The sequence below is a fragment of the Podarcis erhardii genome (assembly GCF_964252035.2).
Source record: "Podarcis erhardii genome assembly, chromosome: 1".
NCBI classification, from domain to species: Eukaryota; Metazoa; Chordata; class Lepidosauria; order Squamata; family Lacertidae; genus Podarcis; species Podarcis erhardii.
The window spans coordinates 80,802,629-80,821,696 of record NC_138497.1 but is presented as its reverse complement, the minus strand read 5'-3'; the positions used below and the strand labels follow the sequence as shown (position 1 = coordinate 80,821,696).

Genomic DNA, 19,068 nt, shown 5'->3' with positions numbered 1-19,068 from the left:
AAACAACTACCCAAACACTAATGTTTTTAAAAATGCAGTGGGGGTCATAAATGTTTCAGTCCTGAATAGTTTTAACTGTTTTTACCAACAAGAAAACTGTTTCCACAGAATCAGAAGGATATGCCTTTATTTGCAGAGAATTCACCAGAGACTTCGTATTTCAATACATGAAAGCTCTAATACACTTTAATTGAGAAACTTGTAAAATCCTGAAAAATGAAACAGAAAGAGTGATGGTTCCCATCAACATCATGAACTCGGAATGTCACAAATCCAGACTTTAGGACAGATAAAACATCACTCAAACATTGAGACAGGTATTGAGAAACACAAACATAAAGAAGTTGAGGATGATCACCCTAACCTTTCATAGTCCTTGTAAACAAGGTGGGATTGTAGAGCTGCAAAGAAGAGCATAAACCTTTATATCTTCAGATGTGCTGGATGTCCTGTCTTCTTTAGACTGTCTCATTCCTTGCAAGTGTTAAGAGCAAAGTGGGTATAATCAAAGCAGAAGAAAGTGCAGCCAACGCACACTAAGGATATAAATACAGTACGGAGCAGAATATCCTTAACACACAAGTTCCAACTTAGCCAGCTCGAATCATTGGTATCTCTGCAGTATTGCTTTCACTGCTCTATGGAAAGGTGGTGGATCAAACGCAATCACGGCGACCATACTAACGAAGAATATGATTCCCACTATCAAAGCAAGGATATTCAGGTACTTTGCTTTCCTGCCATGCATAGCTGCACCTTCATTATCTCCCATGACTTTACAATCCCTTGACTGAAGCAGAGGTAGAGAGAAAAAAATACGTATTTTTAATAAAAAATAAAGAAAAATAGCAGTAGAAATATCGTTGCACATGCTTTAAACACTTGGAAGTCAAATGGGCTTTTTGTGGTTGTTGTGCAATCATTTCAAACCAAGAACTTCCTGCTCAGTGTTACCACTGCAGCATCCTTGTTAGCAATGAGATAGTACTCTTTTCAAATACTAATGATTTACTTGGCAATTATATTCTGATACACTGCCCGCATATGAAAGGTAAAGGTAAAGGACCCCTGAGAGTTAAGTCCAGTCGCGAACGACTCTGGGGTTGCAGTGCTCATCTCACTTTACTGGCCAAGGGAGCCAGCGTTTGTCCGCAGACAGTTTTTCTGGGTCATGTGGCCAGCATGACTAAGCCGCTTCTGGCAAAACCAGAGCAGCACACGGAAACGCTGTTTACCTTCCTGCCGGAGCAGTACCTAATTATCTACTTGCACTTTGACGTGCTTTCGAACTGCTAGGTTGGCAGGAGCTGGGACCGAGCTACGCGAGCTCAACCCGTTACGGGGATTCGAACCGCCGACCTTCTGATCAGCAAGCCCTAGGCTCAGTGGTTTAGACCACAGCACATATTAGAAAGTGCTATTGGTCAAATGGCATTTATGTCTTCTATTCTCCACAGTACATTATAATTTGGGGTGAATAAATGAGGCAGCCTTTTTTTTTTGATAGTATAAACATATCTACCTCATTGCCTGTTGGTAATAGGGAGCTTTTACCAAAAAATAACTTTTTGCCCATTTTGCCTTGTTTGGCCCCTTCTCACTGGAGAAGATCTATAATTTACTGAAATATTTGTGGGAGCATCACAGGAAAGGTACAGTACAGAGAATACGAAATTCCCTAATTCCATTTGGTTTTTGTATTTTTGTTTTAATGACATTGCTTGAATTTATACTGTACGCCATTGTAGGCCCTTGGTTCATAGAATATTAAACAAAAGCTGGTGGCACTTTGTTTTAAGCCTTCCAGAGCAAGCCTTTTTGTGACAACAATATATATATTAAAAATACCATCTTATACACATGCAATGAAAAGTACATAGAGCACCCATCTTTTCCCCTGTTTGCAGCTAAGGTGTGTTAAAAGGCCTCTGTCTCCACCCTGCAGCCTAGCAGTGCCTGGTCCCTACCATCAATCAACCCATCCTTAGCTAGATGACATGGGTGAGGGGAATGAAAACTCCCTTGGAAAGTGGGGTAGGGAGAGAACGCTTTAGTTTAGGGTTAACACTGTTGGGGTAGGGGCCTCTGTGACAGCTGTGTGACGGGCAGAAATTTAACAGGTAGAGATTCCCCCCCCCCATCACAGAGGCAATGAGGGGAGAGCTGTTAAAGCCAAATGCTGCTAGTTTGGATCCGGTTTGGATCGCTAGCAGTATGGGAGCGCGGTGAAGTTGCTGTCTGACTTCTCCGAGCTGTATGGGGGTTTTGAGGGGCAACGCAAAGGCACTGCGACCCCAAAACCTCAAGGGGGGCCCCCTTGAAGGAAGCGCAGCCAGCAGCGTTGGACGGTCCGAAGTTCCTCTGGGTTTTTCTCTATTTTTGGGGAAGACTCGGGATCAACGGGACCGAGAAACGCATTCCGGTAAGCTCTGCGGACCCCGTGCAGCAATGCCTCTAGCTCCTGCTGATGTACGCGACAAATCTCCGTAATTTTAAGAATAATCGCCCTTGGCTTGGAGCGTTTAATGTTGGAGCAGGAAAATTGACAGTAGAGACCAAGGAGCGATGGATGTCGACAGATTAAGTTAAGGAGCCCGAGCTGTATTTCGGACCTAAGATGGCGCTGGGACTCTAATCGGGAGAGTGAAACAAAGAAACTCTTACCCACCCGCTGTAGTAATCTGGAAAGGAAAGTCCCTGCCGGGAGTGTGGCGGGGCAAAAGTAACTAAACAGGAAAGTAACGAAAGTAACGAACTGGGAAGGAAACTTCAGAGACTTTGTATCGTTTTGGTCGCTGTACGGGAAAATTTGAGGAGAGCTTAGAAGGAATATCGAGAAACTTCAGAGGCTTTAGCCAGAAGCGGAAGGGCAAGAAAGGCAGGGGAGGAAAAGGGGAGAGCCGGAATATAGATCGTGACGACGCTGAGGGTGAGCTTGTCTTCTCTTCCCGAATCCGCCGGAGACGTAAAAAACAACCTTGTACTCTCGCCCCCCCCTCCTAAATTCTTCTGTCTAGCTCTCCTTACGGCTTACCTTCTTCACAATTTATCAACGGAACCCCTCCCGCAAAACTTGTCGTTCTCTTCGGCACAGACTCAAGCGCGGGACGCCTCTTCCCGGGAGAGGTAGAGGGTCTGTGTTTATTACTCCATTTTCGGGGGAAAGCCGCAAAGCCGAAACTGCGGCCCCAGAGACAGGCTCATTTAGGGGGACCCTTTGATCTCTCCCTGGATTAAAAACTGCTTCCCAGACCCTCATCGCTCCCTTCGTCTGACTTTTGCGGACACTTTTTTCAGCCTGAGCGTTTTGAGTTTTTAGATCGCCGGACTTTCGGTTTGGACCACCAGCAGAGACCGCTTTGGGATTCACCTTCGCCCCTTTTTTGGTGGAATACCTAATTTCTGCAGAGAGATCGTGAAGTCTTCTCGGACCGTCCTCGCCCGAGCCCTGTTTCCTGCCTCCTTTCTACCCTCCCCTCCCTGTCTGCCCTCTACTGTATCGGTTCCCCGGCAACATGGAAATTGTTTAATTTTTATCTATCCCCATTGCCTCCATCCATTGTGTACTTTCTCTGCCCTTTTTTTTTCTTTTTTTCCCTTCCCTCCCCACCCCTTCTTTTTCTTTTTTTTTCTTCTCTTCCTTTTTCCTTCCCTTCCTCTCTTTGGTTTTTTTTTTTTTTTCTTCCCCTACTTATAGCCACATTAACTCTGTAATTTTGTACGTGTACCATCGAATAGCAGACGAGCAACAACTGAGCTAGGTCAGAGTTTACAACATAGAAATATTGACATGCTGATCCCTGCTATTGTCTGACCAGGTTGCACTCTGCTAAGATAACCAAATTATTTGAGATTGTGCGCCCCTAAGGGGAGAGCTTTAAGAAACTTTAATCTGTTCACAAGGAATAAGGGGGTGAAGGAAGCTTTGAGGCGGGCAAATGGCGGGAAAGGACGGAAAGAAATCAGTTGGAACTCCAACAGAGAGGAAAGCCTCAAAACAAGAGGAAATTAGAGATTTAGATGTACTATGGCTGAAAATAAAAGAGGAATTTAAACAGAATGAAATCCATATGGAAAAAAAGTTAGGAGAGATGCAGATCTCTATTGATAAAAAAATAGAGGGGGTGGTGGGAGAATTGTCAAACAAGATAAAAGAATTAACAACCCGCTCGAAGTCTTTAGAGGATTCAAATAAAAAATTACAAAGAGAGGTGAGAGACCAGAAAAAGGAAGCTGAGAAGATAAAGGAAAATTTTGGAGAACTGAGCAAGAGTCAAGACCAAGTTCTAGACAATCTAGCCTTGATGGAAATGAAACAAAAGCAGCTAAACTTAAAATTTAGAGGAGTAATGGAAGAAACAGACGAAGATATTAAAGGAAAAATGATTAAAGAACTGGCGAGGTGGTTAGCCATGAAAGAAGAGGAAGTTGCACAAACCATAGAAAATGTCTTCAGAATAAAAATAAGACCTAAACAAGACAGACTGAAAAAGGTCCCAGGAGACTGTTTAATGATCTTTAAATCGATAGAGATGAGAAATATAATTTTGAGAGAAAGTTATCAGAAGAAATTGGTAATTGATGGAAGACCAATCATCATCTTTAAAGAAATACCAATAAGACTCCTTCGTAAGCGAGAGGGCTACAAACAAATAGTTAGCACTTTAAAAAAGAATGGCATCCAACACAGATGGGAATTCCCAGAAGGGATTTCCTTTTTCTATAAAGGGAAAAGATTCAAGTTAACGGAAAGTCAGGAAGTTAACAAATTTCTACGCAGATATGAAAAGGACCTTGGAGGGGTGGGGGAGAGACACGAGAGGAGGTTTGGAGAGAGGGAAGAGAGGGGTGGTCTGGGTGGGGGGGTTGGGGGAGGGGGGGAGGGGGGCGGGGAGGAGGAGAAAGAGGAAGAGGTAGGGGAGGAGGAGGTGGGAGAGGAAGAAGAAGAGACAGAGGGCAGAATCACCCGAATCTAAATCGGCAAATTACTGACTTTTTGGTAGATAAAAGAGATAATGAACCTAAAAATTTTAACTTGGAATGTGAACGGCTTGAACGAAAAAACTAAAAGGAATAAAATTGTAAATGTGTTGAGAAAGAAAAAATTGGATGTAATTTGTATACAAGAGACCCATGTAGCCAATAAACACAAACATGTTTTGGCAAACAAGAATTTAGGAATGGAATTTATAAACTCTGCGGACGGGAAAAAAAAAGGAGTAGTAACATATGTCAATGAAAAATGGGAACCCAAATTGATTTATAAAGATGAAGAAGGAAGGATTTTGGGGATACAAATCAGCTTCCAGGGGGAAAAGATCAATGTCGTAAATATCTATGCCCCAAACTCGAATAGACTCGAGTTTTTTAAGAATTTAGAACAAGTTCTATTAAAATTAGAGAATAACAGGATGATACTATTGGGTGACTTCAATGCAGTACCAACACCAGAAATTGATAGACAAACAGAAAAGAAAAAACGAAACCAAGGAAAGTTACCAAAATCATTCCAGGATATAGAAGAAAATATGGATTTAATAGACATATGGAGGCATAAACACCCAACAGCAAAGCAGTTCACCTTTTTCTCAGAGGTACATAAAAGTTGGGGCCGAATAGACCAAATCTGGACTTCGAAGGAGCTTACCCTAAGAGCCATAAAATGTGAAATTCATCCGAGAACCCTCTCCGACCACAACTCAATAACATTAGAAATAAAGGGTGCAACGCAGGGGGGGTTTAGATGGAGGTTGAGCGAATACCTACTGGACAATGATGAAGTCATCGAAAAAGCCAAAGCCACATTAAAAGAATATTTTGATCTAAACCTCAACTTTGAAACTAATACAGAAATGGTATGGGATGCCAGTAAGGCGGTTCTAAGAGGTTTTTTCATCCAGCAAAATAGCTACAGGAAGAAAATGAGACACCAAAAGAAGGAGGAAATTCTCAGCCAGCTAAGGGAGCATGAGAAAAAATTAACAGAGCAGCCGAAAGATGAACAATGTATACAAACAATAAAAATATTACAAACACAATATTCGATGTTAACAAACCAAGAAATAGAATGGAAAATTAAATTTATGAAACAAAGGTTTTTTGAATCGGCAAATAAAACGGGTAAATTCCTAGCATGGCAACTGAGAAAACGACAAAAACAAAGCATTATAAACAAAATAATGGTAGAGGATGAATTGATAGTAGACCCAAAAAGAATACAAAAAAGCTTTCTTAAATTCTATGAGGAATTATATAAAAAAGGTAAAGAAGACCCAACTCAAATAGAAAGATATCTAGAGAATTGCGAAGGGAAGATGGTGACGGATGAAGAAAGACTTCAATTAAATAAACCCATAAACTTAGAAGAGGTTCAGAATGCGATAAAAAAAATGAAGCTGGGAAAGGTGCCAGGACCGGATGGTTTATCGGCTAAGTATTACAAAGTTCTAGAAAACGAACTGTCATCAGCGCTTTGTGACACCATGAATAATATTTTGAGAGGAGGGAAAATACCTGAGTCCTGGAGGGAAGCTTTTATTACCTTAATCCCTAAGTCAGAAACAGATAAACTGAATATTAAAAATTATAGGCCAATATCTTTACTAAATAATGATTACAAGATATTTGCTGACATCATGGCAAATAGATTGAAAAAGTGCCTAATAAACTTAATTCATAAGGATCAAGCGGGCTTCTTACCAAACAGGTACTTGAAAGATAACGTGAGACATGTTATTAACATAATTGAGCATCTAGAGATAAATAATGACAAACCGGCGACACTGATTTTCATAGATGCGGAAAAGGCGTTCGATAACGTCTCTTGGTTGTTCCTAATAAAATCTATCGAAAGGGCAGGGATAGAGGGGGAGTTTATGAAGGGAATACAGGCAATATATTCAACCCAATCTGCCAAACTGATATTAAACAATAACCTTACAAATACATTTAAAATTGAGAAAGGGACAAGGCAGGGCTGCCCCCTCTCTCCGCTCTTATTCATCATGGTCTTAGAGATATTGGCAAATAAAATAAGATCAACGCCGGAGATACAAGGGATCAGGATAGGATCAAAGGAGTACAAACTAAAAGCTTACGCGGATTACTTGATGCTATCCTTGGAAGAGCCGCATGGAAGTACAAGCAAAGCGCTGAAGATTCTAGAGGAATACGGTAAATTATCCGGTTTTAAACTGAATAAACTAAAAACAAAAATGCTGGCAAAGAACTTAGGAACTGAGGAAAAAGAAAAATTAGAGAGACAATGTGGAATTAAGGTGGCAAAAAAAATAAAATATTTAGGAATATGGCTTACATCAAAAAACATAAACTTAATTGAAGATAACTATTCGCCTGCGTGGAAAGAAATTAAGAAAAACCTGGATGTTTGGAACAGAGCCAACCTTTCTTGGTTGGGTAGGATGGAAGCAATAAAAATGAACATACTTCCTAAGATGCTGTTTCTGTTTCAAAATATCCCTGTTATCAGAGGGTCTAAAATATTTAAGGATTGGCAGAAGATCCTCTCGAGATTCATCTGGCAGGGAAGAAGGCCAAGGATCAGATTTAAATTACTCACAGATCGGAAGGAGAGAGGAGGACTTGCTGTTCCCAACTTGAAGCTGTATTATGAAGCGGCCTGTCTCTGTTGGGTTAAGGACTGGATAACCCTGGAGAATACAGATTTGTTGGATTTAGAGGGGGCGGACAACAGGTTCGGCTGGCACGCCTACCTCTGGTCAAACAAAGAGAAGATCCACAAAGGGTTCTCGAGCCATATCATCAGGGGCCCTTTGTATGAAGTCTGGGGAAAAAATAAAAAACTGCTAGAAAGGAAAACGCCCTGGTGGCTGTCCCCAACAGATATCTTAATAATTAAAAAAATAAATATGGAAGAGAAAAGATTGACATATGAAGATCTACTGGTAAGATCCCAAGACAGTTGGAAACTAAGACCATACGAGGAGTTGAAGGGAAAGCTGACGAGTTGGTTACAGTACCATCAAGTTAACGCAATATGGACAGAAGATAAAAAAATAGGAATGAATGAAAAGAAGTCCAAATTCCAGATTGAAATAATTGAAAGTAAATCTAAGCTATTATCCAAAATGTACAACATTCTATTGGAATGGGACACAAAAGACGAAGAAATTAAGGATGTTATGGTTAAATGGGCGATAGATCTGGGGTATAATATAGAGTACGAGAAATGGTCAAAATTGTGGAACGAGGGAATAAAATTCACGGCTAGTGCTGCCATTAGAGAAAACTTAGAGAAGATGATATATAGATGGTACCTAACACCAGAAAAACTTAGTAGGATGTATAAGACTGGTAATAAGGCCTGTTGGAAATGCAAAACAAAAGAAGGTAATTTTATACATATGTGGTGGGGATGTGAGGAAATGAAAAAATTCTGGAATCAGATTTATAGCGAGCTAAAGAAAATACTCAGATACACATTCCCCAAAAAACCAGAAGCCTTTTTACTAGGTATTATCGGAGAGGAAATTAGGAAGGAAGATAAAACTCTATTTCAATATTCAACTGCAGCAGCCAGAATATTAGTCGCTCAAAATTGGAAAAATACAAACATACCAACGGTGAAGGAGTGGCAAACAAAATTATATGGTTTTATTGAATTGGCAAAAATGACCCAAAGAATTAAAAACCAAAAAAATGCAAAGTTAAAGGACGATTGGAATAAATTTATGGTCTATATTGAAGGTAATTTAGGAAACTTACCAACTATAGCAGGTCAGCTATAAAACTTTCGATGTATAAACCATTTATTAACACCAGCTGTTAAAACTTAACTATTAAAAGTAGAAATCCGAAATCAGCAGGGATGGAAGTCAGATGTTTTATGTGTAATGTATTAGTCTTTTTCTGTTTCGCGGTTTTTTGTGTTTGTTTTTTTTTCTTATAATTTTTTCTGTTAAGATATTTAGTGACCAGTTGTACCTATTCTTTTCTATACAAATGTATTTGCTTTACTCTTTTTATTTTTATTTTTCCTTTTTTTTTTGGTATATTGTCTCTGTATGTGTGTCTCAAACGAATCTCAATTAAAAAAAAAAAAAAAAAAAAAGCCAAATGCTGCTAGGAAAGGGAAGGGGTCAGTGGCCCACTCCAAGACCTGAGTGAATGGGGTGGAAGAAGAATGACGTCTGCCCCAGAAAATGAGAGTAAAGCAAGAAGCGGAGGCAGAAATGCTATCCAGTCCCATGGGGAGGAAAAGGAGCCAAGACTGAGGGACGGCAGAAAACCGGAAGCGGGGGGCAAATAACTGGGTTAGTGAGATAATGGCGCTTTCCCGCCCTTTTTTTCGTGGGTGGGGGAGAAGGGCGGCTTCACCTTGATGGAGAAAATGAGAGCCGCGAAACCGAGGAAGAAGTGGTTCATGAAGGTTAAACTAAACATCGACCAGACGACGAAGTCTTGCGGGGGCTGGACGACGACGCAGGCCACTGGGTAGGGGTAGGGGCTCGCGGGGGGCGGCGTACGGGGCCTGTACGGGTCGTACGGAGACACTCTGAGGGCAACCGGCGACGACACGGGCTGCATGGCGACGCGAGGCGGCGAGAGCGGGAGGCGGCGGCGGCCGGCGGCTGAGGCGAAATGGGGCGCGGCGGGCGCGGGCCAAGGGCGGACCCTGATTGGGCGGCGCGTGAGAGAAGCCGCCGCTTTCGATTCTGAGAAAACCACGAGGGAGGAAAGCGGCCGGGGGCGAGTTAGAGCGGGGACCGATTTGGTAGGAAACGAAACTTAGATAGGAGAAGCAGGCAGCAAGCTGTGGTGCTCCGACAGTTTGCTCCGGAACACGAAACGTCGGTGGTAGCAACCCCGCTAAAATAATAAATGTTGACAGTTCCTTGGAGCCGGCGAGCTCAGGATCAGCACACCTGTGGGGGGTGGGGTGGGGTGGCGCGTGGGGTGGAGACCCTACTTAGGGAAGCACCCAGCGTCCGGGGAGCTTTTAGGTAACAAGCAACTGCAGGAATAAGGTTGTTGCAGGATTTCTCCCAGTCAATAACGACAGACACGGGTTCTTTCCGAGGAAGGCTAAATTTATTCACCTGCGCAGGGGCAAGAATCATTTCTCAAAGGCTGCTCCCAGATCGTTTGCTGAGGCTTCCTCTTTATAGTGAGCAACAGCCAGCTTTGAAAAAGCAGGACTTGTCTCAAGTCTACAACAATGCTCACCATCCCTGACAGTTGGTCATATTGACTGCAGGGTGTTTGGAGTGAGAATACCGACATCTGGAAGGCCGCAAGTTTCCTTGAAGCAAGAGGGACGTTTTAAAAAGTGGCTTCTAACGAAGTGGAATGATAGCTGCAGTTCCCTGAAACAGCACCGTGAACTGGTGGAATGGAACTGCATGTTGGCATTTATCAAATTATGTTGAGCACAAATAAACATGACACTGCCCTCATCAAAATTTGGGAGACACACTTCTTTAAAGAGCACAGGGAAGTGAGATGAATAAATGGCAACATTTAGGACTGTTAGCCCTTTGCAGCAAGACCCTGTCTTCTCTGTAAAGCATCATTTACGTTGATGGCATAACAACAATCAATCCACATAGCTCACTTGGTAGAGCGGGAGACTCTTAATCTCAATGTTGTGGGTTTGAGCCCCACACTGGGCAAAATATTCCTGCAATTCAGGGGGTTGGACTAGATCACCCTCGTGGTCCCTTCCAACTACAGTTCCATGATTCTAACGCAATTGATTCTCAACCAGCAAGGCATGATCCTACAAGGAGATCATGAGAAGAAATGAGCAAGCTTCTCCCAACATGCAATTTTTCTCATAGTGCTAATCTTTTTAGACAGAAGGCAGCATCAACCCACCATCCAAACTGTACACTGTTGTCATGAGAGTGTGTGCTTTCCCCTGTGGTTTAATTCTAGGCTGAAGATACACAGTCGGCAATGCTAATTCTTACTCCTAGGGCCATTTTAATTAAAAGATGCCATGCGTGTGTTTCCAAGAGAATTACCATAAGTAGTCCCATATATTAAAATGTTTAATAGATTTAGGGATATTTGGATCTCCTAAATGATTGACCTCCCAGCTTAATTTTTTTTTTTTTTCATGTAAAAAGTCATCAGAATATAACACAAATCTACAAGTTGCATCCAGTCTGGCCCATGAAACCACAATATTGAAGAATCCTACAAAAGGGGAGCCTCAATGTTTTAAGTTTTAAACCAACAAGAAAGCAATTGACGCAGAATAAGGTAGGCATGTGTTTATTTGCTCAGAATTCACCCCAGACTTCATGTTTCAATACAGAAAAGCTGCAGTACACATCTTGAGTGAGAAACCTGTTGAACTGGAAAACTTAATGGTGTAACGTTGGAAAGTGTTGATCACTTTTCTTACCTGGGCAGTTATCTTTCCACAAGGACTGACATTGATGCCGGAATCCAGCATCACCTGAGCTCTGCAAGCACAACTTTGTCTCAATTGAAGCACAGAGTGTTTGAGGACCGGGACCAACTTTACTGTACACTTGTGAAACATGGACCACTTATTAATGCCATCTCCAAGTCCTTGAAAGATTCCATCAATGGTGCCTCAGAAAATTTTTACACATCACTTAAGAAGACAGGCAAATGAATATCAGTGTACTGGAAGAAGTAAAGATCACCAGCGTTGAATCAATGATTCTTCAACATCAACTTTGTTGGACTGGTCATGTTGTTTGGATGCCTTGTTATCATCTTCCAAAGCAACGGCTCTATTCCCAACTCAAGAATGGAAAGCGAAATACTGGTGGACAACAAAAGAGGTTTAAAGATGCTCTAAAGGCAAATCTAAAAAAATGTAACATAAGCACTGATAACTGGGAAACACTGGCCTGTGGTGAGCACTCCAGCTGGAGAGCAGCCTTTACCAAAGGTGTTATGGACTTTGAAGCAGCACAAACCCAGGGCAAGGAGAAACGAGCTAAGAAGAAGGCATGTTTGGCAAACCCTCACTGTGATCAACTCCCTACAGGAAACCTATGTCCCCACTGTGGAAGGACATGTGGATCCAGAATTGGCCTCCCAGTCACTTACAGACTCACTATTGAGACCTTTTTCATGGAAGATAATCTTTCTTGGCTATAAGTGATCACCAAAGAAGAAGAAGTGTGCTTTCTTTAGTGGTTTAATTCTAGGCTGAAAGTACACACAAGAGTGATTTCTTACATCTGATACCCTTTTAGTTACCATACATAAATACAAAATCATGCTCTTTCATTTGGTTCCATTAAATTAATGGTCCCCCAGTTAATTCCCCCCCCTTATTTATTTATTTATTCATTCATTTAAAAGTCATGGTAATATATGGATGTAGGCCTGTAAAGCATTAATGCTGGAGAACTATACAAAGGGGAGTCTCAATGTTTTAGATCCTGAAAAATGTTCAATGATTTTATCAAGAAAATGTTCACACAGAATAAGGACTTAGTTTTATTTGCTCAAAATTCATCCCATAATTCATGTTTCAATAAAGAAAAACTCCCAGTGTACATCTTGAGTGATAAATCTGTTGAAGTAGAAAACAGATCATGAAAAATACTACTTAGATCTCATGAGTAACAGGAAGAGGCAAGGCCACAAATTCGAATCTTGGACAAAGAAAAAACACTCATACAAACACTTTATTTTCTCAATAAAAGTCTCAAACTGGATGGCAAAGTTGAAGATGACATCAGAGTCTCTCTTCCACCTTCGTGGCAAACAGTGCTGAGACCTTTATATCTCCAGAAATGCAGGATGTACCAGATGTCATGTAGAATGCCTCCTTCCTTGCAAGTGAAAGAGTAGGGTGGGTACCCTCAGAGAAGAAAAGGCAACAAAAGCTTACAAGAAGTGCTATAATGCTGGGGGAAATATTCTGCACACACTTTGCCACTGAGCCAACATTCAGTGGCCATTCCTCTTCATCTACACCATTGCTGCTATGCCCTGTAGTAAATGATGATGAGGATGAAAACGATGAAGAATATGATGCTCAGTATCAGAGCAGCGATGTTCAGACGCTTGGAGGTCCTGCCATAGGTAGCCGCAATTTCAGAATATCCAAGCACTTTGTAATCCCTAGACTGAAAGGGGAGAGAAGAGAATTTTTAACAGTATTAATTATGAAAATTAACAATGGACATATATTTGTACATGCTGAAAGCCTAAAGCTCCAATAAACTTTCCATGATTGTCTAATCTTATCAAAACACACACTCCTCAACACTAACTGCATTGGTTAGAATCATAATCCACATGCAACAGAAACGACTTGCAGCACGGTGGCAAGATGCACATGTCTGTGGACTAGAGATAGAAGCAACTTTCAGTCTAAGTTGCCCCATCTTCTTGGCCCCAGTCCCTGCCCCCCACTCTCACCCAGAGCTACCAGCCAGGGTTCTCGACTCACAAATACTCCAGAAAACCGAAGACCAGTTCCAAAGGTTTTTCTACTAACTTGTGGATCACTTAATAAGAACACGTTTTACAGATGTATCCTGTTATAAGCATGGTGTACAAGTTTTCATAATGTACTTTCAGGGGTTTCTGGGGAAACTTGAAAGGAAAGAGGGAGGTGGAGAACAATCCTTTAAGTGCTTGTTAAGAGTTGACACTTTTCAGGGCTCATGTATATTAGAGCTGTATGGCAGACAGAAATTCAACAGGTAAAGTGTTTCTTAAAACAAACCGTTGGGAACCTGCATCTGTTGAACTTTGATAATTTATTATGTTTTATATATGCTGTAAGCCGCCCAAAGTAGCCGGGAAACCCAATCAGATGGGTGGGGTATAAATATCATCATCATCATCATCATCATCATCATCATCATCCAACCTGTCTAATGAACGAATAGAGGTATAAAGCCTGCCAAGAAAGGAACGCAAAGTGGTAGTGAGCCTAGGATGGGAGACAGAGGAAATAAAGAGAAAGAACTGCCTCACAAAGATAGGTGAATGCTCCAGTAAACAAAACAGAAAAGCAAGAAAGAAATACTAACCAGTCACGGGGACAGAGATAAGTGAAGACTGTAGTGGCGACAGAGAGGAGACCCGCACAGCCCTCGTGCGCTCCCTCACCTTGATGGAGTAGACAAGCGCCGCGAAGCCGAGGCAGCAGGCGTTCAGGAACGAGAAGCTGAAGAGGGACCACAGCACATGGTCCCGGGGCGGCGGGGCGGCGACCCCTGGCTCATAGCCGCTGTGGGGCTGCATGTGGATGGCGACGAGGTGGTGTGGAGCGCTCTGCATGGCGTACAGTTCCCTGCGCTGTCCACGGCCGAGTGGCGAAGGGATTCAGCAGAGGGGAGAGAGGAGGGAGGGAGGGGGGGAGAGAGAGCGGGTCCCGCCTTGGGGCTGGGACGGGCGCTTCCCTGAGCCTCATTTGGAGAAGACGAAACCGAAGGAGCGCAGCGGTGGAGGGAGGGGGACGTAATTGCACGCTGAGCCCACTAGGAAGCCACCTGCTTCCAGTTGTGGCAAGTAGAAACGGAGGAAACGGAACCCCCCCCCTTATTGTATTCAACAAGCAGGTGGCGATGTGCACCCCTCCTTTTCTGATCCCTTACTATCGGCTTGGTGTTCCTGCTGGCTTGTCTTCAGAGTGGAAAGGAAATCTCTCTAGGCTTTCAGCAAGTGTAATAATCTACGCTACCTGGGTCCGTAATATGCTGTGGCCAAACAACTCGGGACATGGGCGTAGCCAGGATTTTTGTTGTGGGGGCAAGCTTTTGTTAGGGGGTGCAGAACCTCATGCCTCGGGAGTCCCTGGGGTGGGCAGGAAAGTTTTTTTTGGGAGAGGCTGCTCATCACGCGATGGACTCGCTTTGCGCTTCCCAGAATTGGGAGGCGAGCAGCTGCTGCAATGACTTCTATTATTTTCCTGCAGCCTCTGGCTATCTGTTGCTCTCCACGCCCCTTTCCGTTCTGGGATCAGCCGTGGCCAAGGATCTCCCAGATGTTGCTTTGTCAACAACACTGATTTCCAAACTTTCCACTCTCAGACCATTTGAAAACTGCTGAGCATCTTGGTGAACCCCTTAATCATTTTTCTGCCTGTTGTTTACCCACCATTCATCCTAATATCCCAAGGCAGGGGACACTTAACACAGATTTAGTGAATAGTTTGATACAACTTAAAATCACAGAAATAAGATGGGTCCTAAAAATATGCATCTCAAGTGTGAAAAGCCAGGATAATGAGGTCCAAATAAGGCTGTGTACATGCCATATATTTAAAGCAGAAGCTCCTAAACCTCTTGGTAGTGTGTGTATTAATACACACGAGCGGTGGGGTGTTTCTTATTTGGTGATCACCCGTAGCTGAGGAAGATTGTCTTCCATAAACATGGTTTGAACAATGAATCCGTAAGTGACTGTGGAGGCCAATTCTGGACTCACATGTACACATCACTTGGAAAGACAGGGAACAGAGACATTGGATTCTTATCTCATTATACATGACAAAGCCATTTTTCACCTTCTCACCCCTTGCTTTTTCCTGTAAGACCTATTGCAGTCGTTAAGAGTCGTCAACAGGCTCATCACAGCTATCTGCCAATCACCCATTCCCACCACCCTTCTGAGTAATACCCCTCCCCACCTTCTCACTATATAGAAAGGTCTGGTGACTTCTGTTTCAGTGTATCTGAAGAAGTGTGCATGCACACGAAAGCTCATACCTAGAACAACTTAGTTGGTCTTTAAGGTGCTACTAGAAGGAATTTTTTTTATTTTGTTTTGACTATGGCAGACCAACACGGCTACCTATCTGTAACTGTAATCTCAAAATCCAACATCCGGAGGGCAACCATTTCCCCTTCCCTAAAGAAGAGAGAAGTTCTCAAAGGCTTTCTAACAAAGTGGAATGATAGCTGCTACCACCAGAAACAGCATCTGGCAATCATCAAATTATAAGCACAAATAAACATAGCACCAGGCCACCTAAAAATTTGAAAGACTGCCAGCACTGAGGCAGGGAGAGGCCACTAGAAGGCAACATTTAGGATTGTAAGCCCCTTGGAGCAAGAACATGTCTTCTCTGTAAAGCACCATATACAGGCAGTGACCGTTTACGGCAACTGATATGTGCATGCACACGTGCATCGCATCGAACCCAGATGTGACCCAAAAATGTCACGTAAAGGGGCAGAATGGGGTGCTTGCGGGCTTTCTCAATGGTGCTTCAAAAGAACGTGATTTTACATAAATATCTGATGCCTTGGAATGCTACCCCCACGTAAATTGGGAGTTGCCTATATGCTGATGGCGTAACAACACAAATGTTTCTCAGCTACTAAGGCATGATCCCCTAAGGAGGTATACAAGGAGGTATACAAGAGAAGAAATGTGCATGCACACGAAAGCTCATACCTAGAACTAACTCAGTTGGTCTTTAAGGTGCTACTGGAAGGAATTTTTTTATTTTGTTTTGACCATGGCAGACCAACACGGCTACCTATCTGTAAGAGAAGAAATGAGCAAGCTTCTCCCAACATGCACATTTCTCTCATGGGGTGAACCTTTTTAGATAGAAGGCAACATCTGTACACTGTTGTCATGAGAGTGTGTGCTTTCCCCTGTGGTTTAATTCTAGGCTGAAGATACAGTCGGCAATGCTAATTCTTACACCTAGGGCCATTTTAATTAAAAGATGCCGTGTGTGTGTTTCCAAGAGAATTAAGTAGTCCCATATATTAAAATGTTTAATGGATCTAGGGATATTTGGATCCCCTAAATGACTGACCTCCCAGCTTAATTTTTTTTTATTCATGTATAAAAATATTGCACAATATCATCAGTCATCAGAATATTACACAAATCTACAAGTTGCATCCAGTCTGGCCCATGAAACCACAATATTGAAGAATCCTACATAAGGGGAGCCTCAATGTTTTAAGTTTTATACCAACAAGGAAGCAAATGATGCAGAATAAGGTAGGCATGTGTTTATTTGCTCAGAATTCACCCCAGACTTCATATTTCAATACAGAAAAGCTGCAGTACACATCTTGAGTGAGAAACCTGCTGAACTGGAAAACCAATAATAATAAAAAAATGATTAAATTTCATGAGCAACAGGATGAAGGAAGGCCAAGAATCCAGATCTTGAACAAAGAAAGAGCATCAAACAAACGTTGTTTCTCAATAAGCATCTTAAACTGGATGGTGAATTTCAAGATGACATCTGAGTCTCTCCTCCATCTTTCATTGAATCATAGAACCGTGGAGTTGGAAGGGACCCTAGGGGTCATCTAGTCATCTTTGTAGGCAAACATGCCTCGACCTTTCTGCATCTCCATAAGTACCAGGTTCTGTGTGGAATGCCTCCTTCCTTGCAAGTTGGATGAGCAGGATGAGTACACTCAGAGAAGCAAAGGCAAGCCCAAGCTTACAAGCAATGCTATAATGCTGGGGAAAATATTCTGCCTTCTCAATTTGCCACTGAGCCAACTCTACAATTAGTGGCGTTTCTTCATCATCTCTTGCATTTGTGCTTGGAAAGCTGCTGCGAAGGTAATAAGGATGATGATGAAGATGATTAATATTATGGCGCTCACTATCAGAGCAGCGATGTTCAGGCACTTGGAGGTCTTGCCATAGGTAGTTGCGCCTTCAGGATCTCCAACAACTTTGCGATCCCTTGACTGAAAGTGGCAGGTATGGGAGGGAGAGAAAGGAGAATTAAAAATTAAAAAGAACAATGAGAATTAACACTGAAAATACATTTGGATAGGCTTTGAATACCTAAAGCCCCTATAGACTTTTCATGGTTTTTTAAACACGGTGATTATACATGGTAGATTAAGATTCTGGCGTGAGATTCAACTAGGTATCGCGTAGCTGTTTTATCAGCAGCCATTTCCACTGAGTTTCTCCCTAGCAATGTGCACTCAATACTTCACACGCCTGAGCTCAGTAATTCTTGCAGTCCTGTGCCAGTATTTGCAAATGGGAGGATGTTGGCTGGGTGTGATCTAGCAGCTCTGCTCTTTCATGTTACCTCTGTTTCTTGATTCAGTCTCCTCTGTTTAGAGAAGCACAGACCCACTTTCTCTCACATGCAACAGAAAACACCTGCAGCTGGTGGTGGATGATGTGTAAGTGTCTGTGGTCTACAGATGGGAATTTCCACCCCCCAAACCCTCCCACCCCAGAGCTACCAGCAAGTTTCATTTCTATGCTGCACAGGGAGGAAAATAAATATTTCGTTTCTTCACCTCCCACAACTCATAACGGAAACCAGTGTTGGAGGGAGAGGAGGGGGTGCAGAGAAGAGAAGAGTAGCCCTTCCCCTTATTGTCACTGGTCCTGCCCAGGACCAGATCCAATCCTGTCAACAACCTCTATAACAGAAAATAGAGCCCCCAGAAACAAACAAACAAAAAGTTCCCCCACCCCTGGAATAGAGGAACTATAATTTTGGATTTGTTTGATATAGTTATTCCATCATTATTAGAAAACATTTTGAGAACAAACCGCTAATGCAATACTTTACAACCTTGCCTTTTAAAAGAATTTGGCTCATTCTAAAAGCAAAGACTGGGGGCTTATCCACACTTACCTTTTGCCCTGCTTTTTCCAGGCACAGGTCCACATTCCTTGCAAAGCACCATGTCCTGAACTGCTCCTCCTTCCCTCCCTCCCCTTCTCTCTCTCTCTGTGGAGCAGCAGCAGCAGCAGCTGTGGCAGAGCGTGTGCCTGTGCCGCCACCCTCAGGCAGAGCCCCCAGGAGGCAGAGGCAGTGGAGAGGCGAGAGCTGTGCCGAGCTGCTTCTCTCTTGGCCGCAACACATTCTGCACTCCATAGCTCTTCAGCACTTACATGGAGGTATTATTCATGGGTTTCTTTTCCTGAGTAAGGTACTGCATTTTTGAAGTATCCCACCTTTCCACATCTTTCCTGCCTCACTTTAAACCCTTTCTCACCTTGGAAATACACCTTTGAGGAGCAATTTTCCTCTTTTGGGTCCTTTCTCATAGAATTAATAGTATTGTAGAGTTGGAAGGAACCCGAGGGTCATCTAGTCCAACCCCCTGCAATGCAGGAATC

General features: G+C 42.7%; 1 protein-coding gene and 1 long non-coding RNA gene across 2 annotated transcripts; both read right to left on the bottom strand.

Annotated features, from left to right (window-relative positions):
* Nucleotides 1-110: 110 nt before the first annotated feature.
* LOC309349556 lies at nt 111-9,908 on the bottom strand. Its single transcript, XR_014160029.1, has 2 exons — nt 9,358-9,908; nt 111-790 (listed from the first exon to the last, which is right to left on the bottom strand). It is a non-coding gene; the product is annotated as an uncharacterized lncRNA (long non-coding RNA).
* A 2,547-nt stretch (nt 9,909-12,455) lies between these two features.
* On the bottom strand, nt 12,456-14,363 carry LOC309349539 (interferon-induced transmembrane protein 1-like). Its single transcript, XM_081875625.1, has 2 exons — nt 14,098-14,363; nt 12,456-13,103 (listed from the first exon to the last, which is right to left on the bottom strand). Exons 1-2 carry the CDS (start codon nt 14,266-14,268, stop codon nt 12,960-12,962), a joined length of 315 nt encoding a protein of 104 aa, XP_081731751.1. The 5' UTR covers nt 14,269-14,363; the 3' UTR covers nt 12,456-12,959.
* Nucleotides 14,364-19,068: the final 4,705 nt, after the last annotated feature.

What these genes read in the sequence shown, in the direction of transcription:
- LOC309349539 (XM_081875625.1), bottom strand. Translation starts at nt 14,268, where the DNA reads ATGCAGAGCGCTCCACACCACCTCGTCGCCATCCACATGCAGCCCCAC. An exon ending in CGCTTGTCTACTCCATCAAG is followed by an intron (nt 13,104 to 14,097) that starts GTGAGGGAGCGC and finishes CTCCCCTTTCAG; the next exon opens with TCTAGGGATTACAAAGTGCT.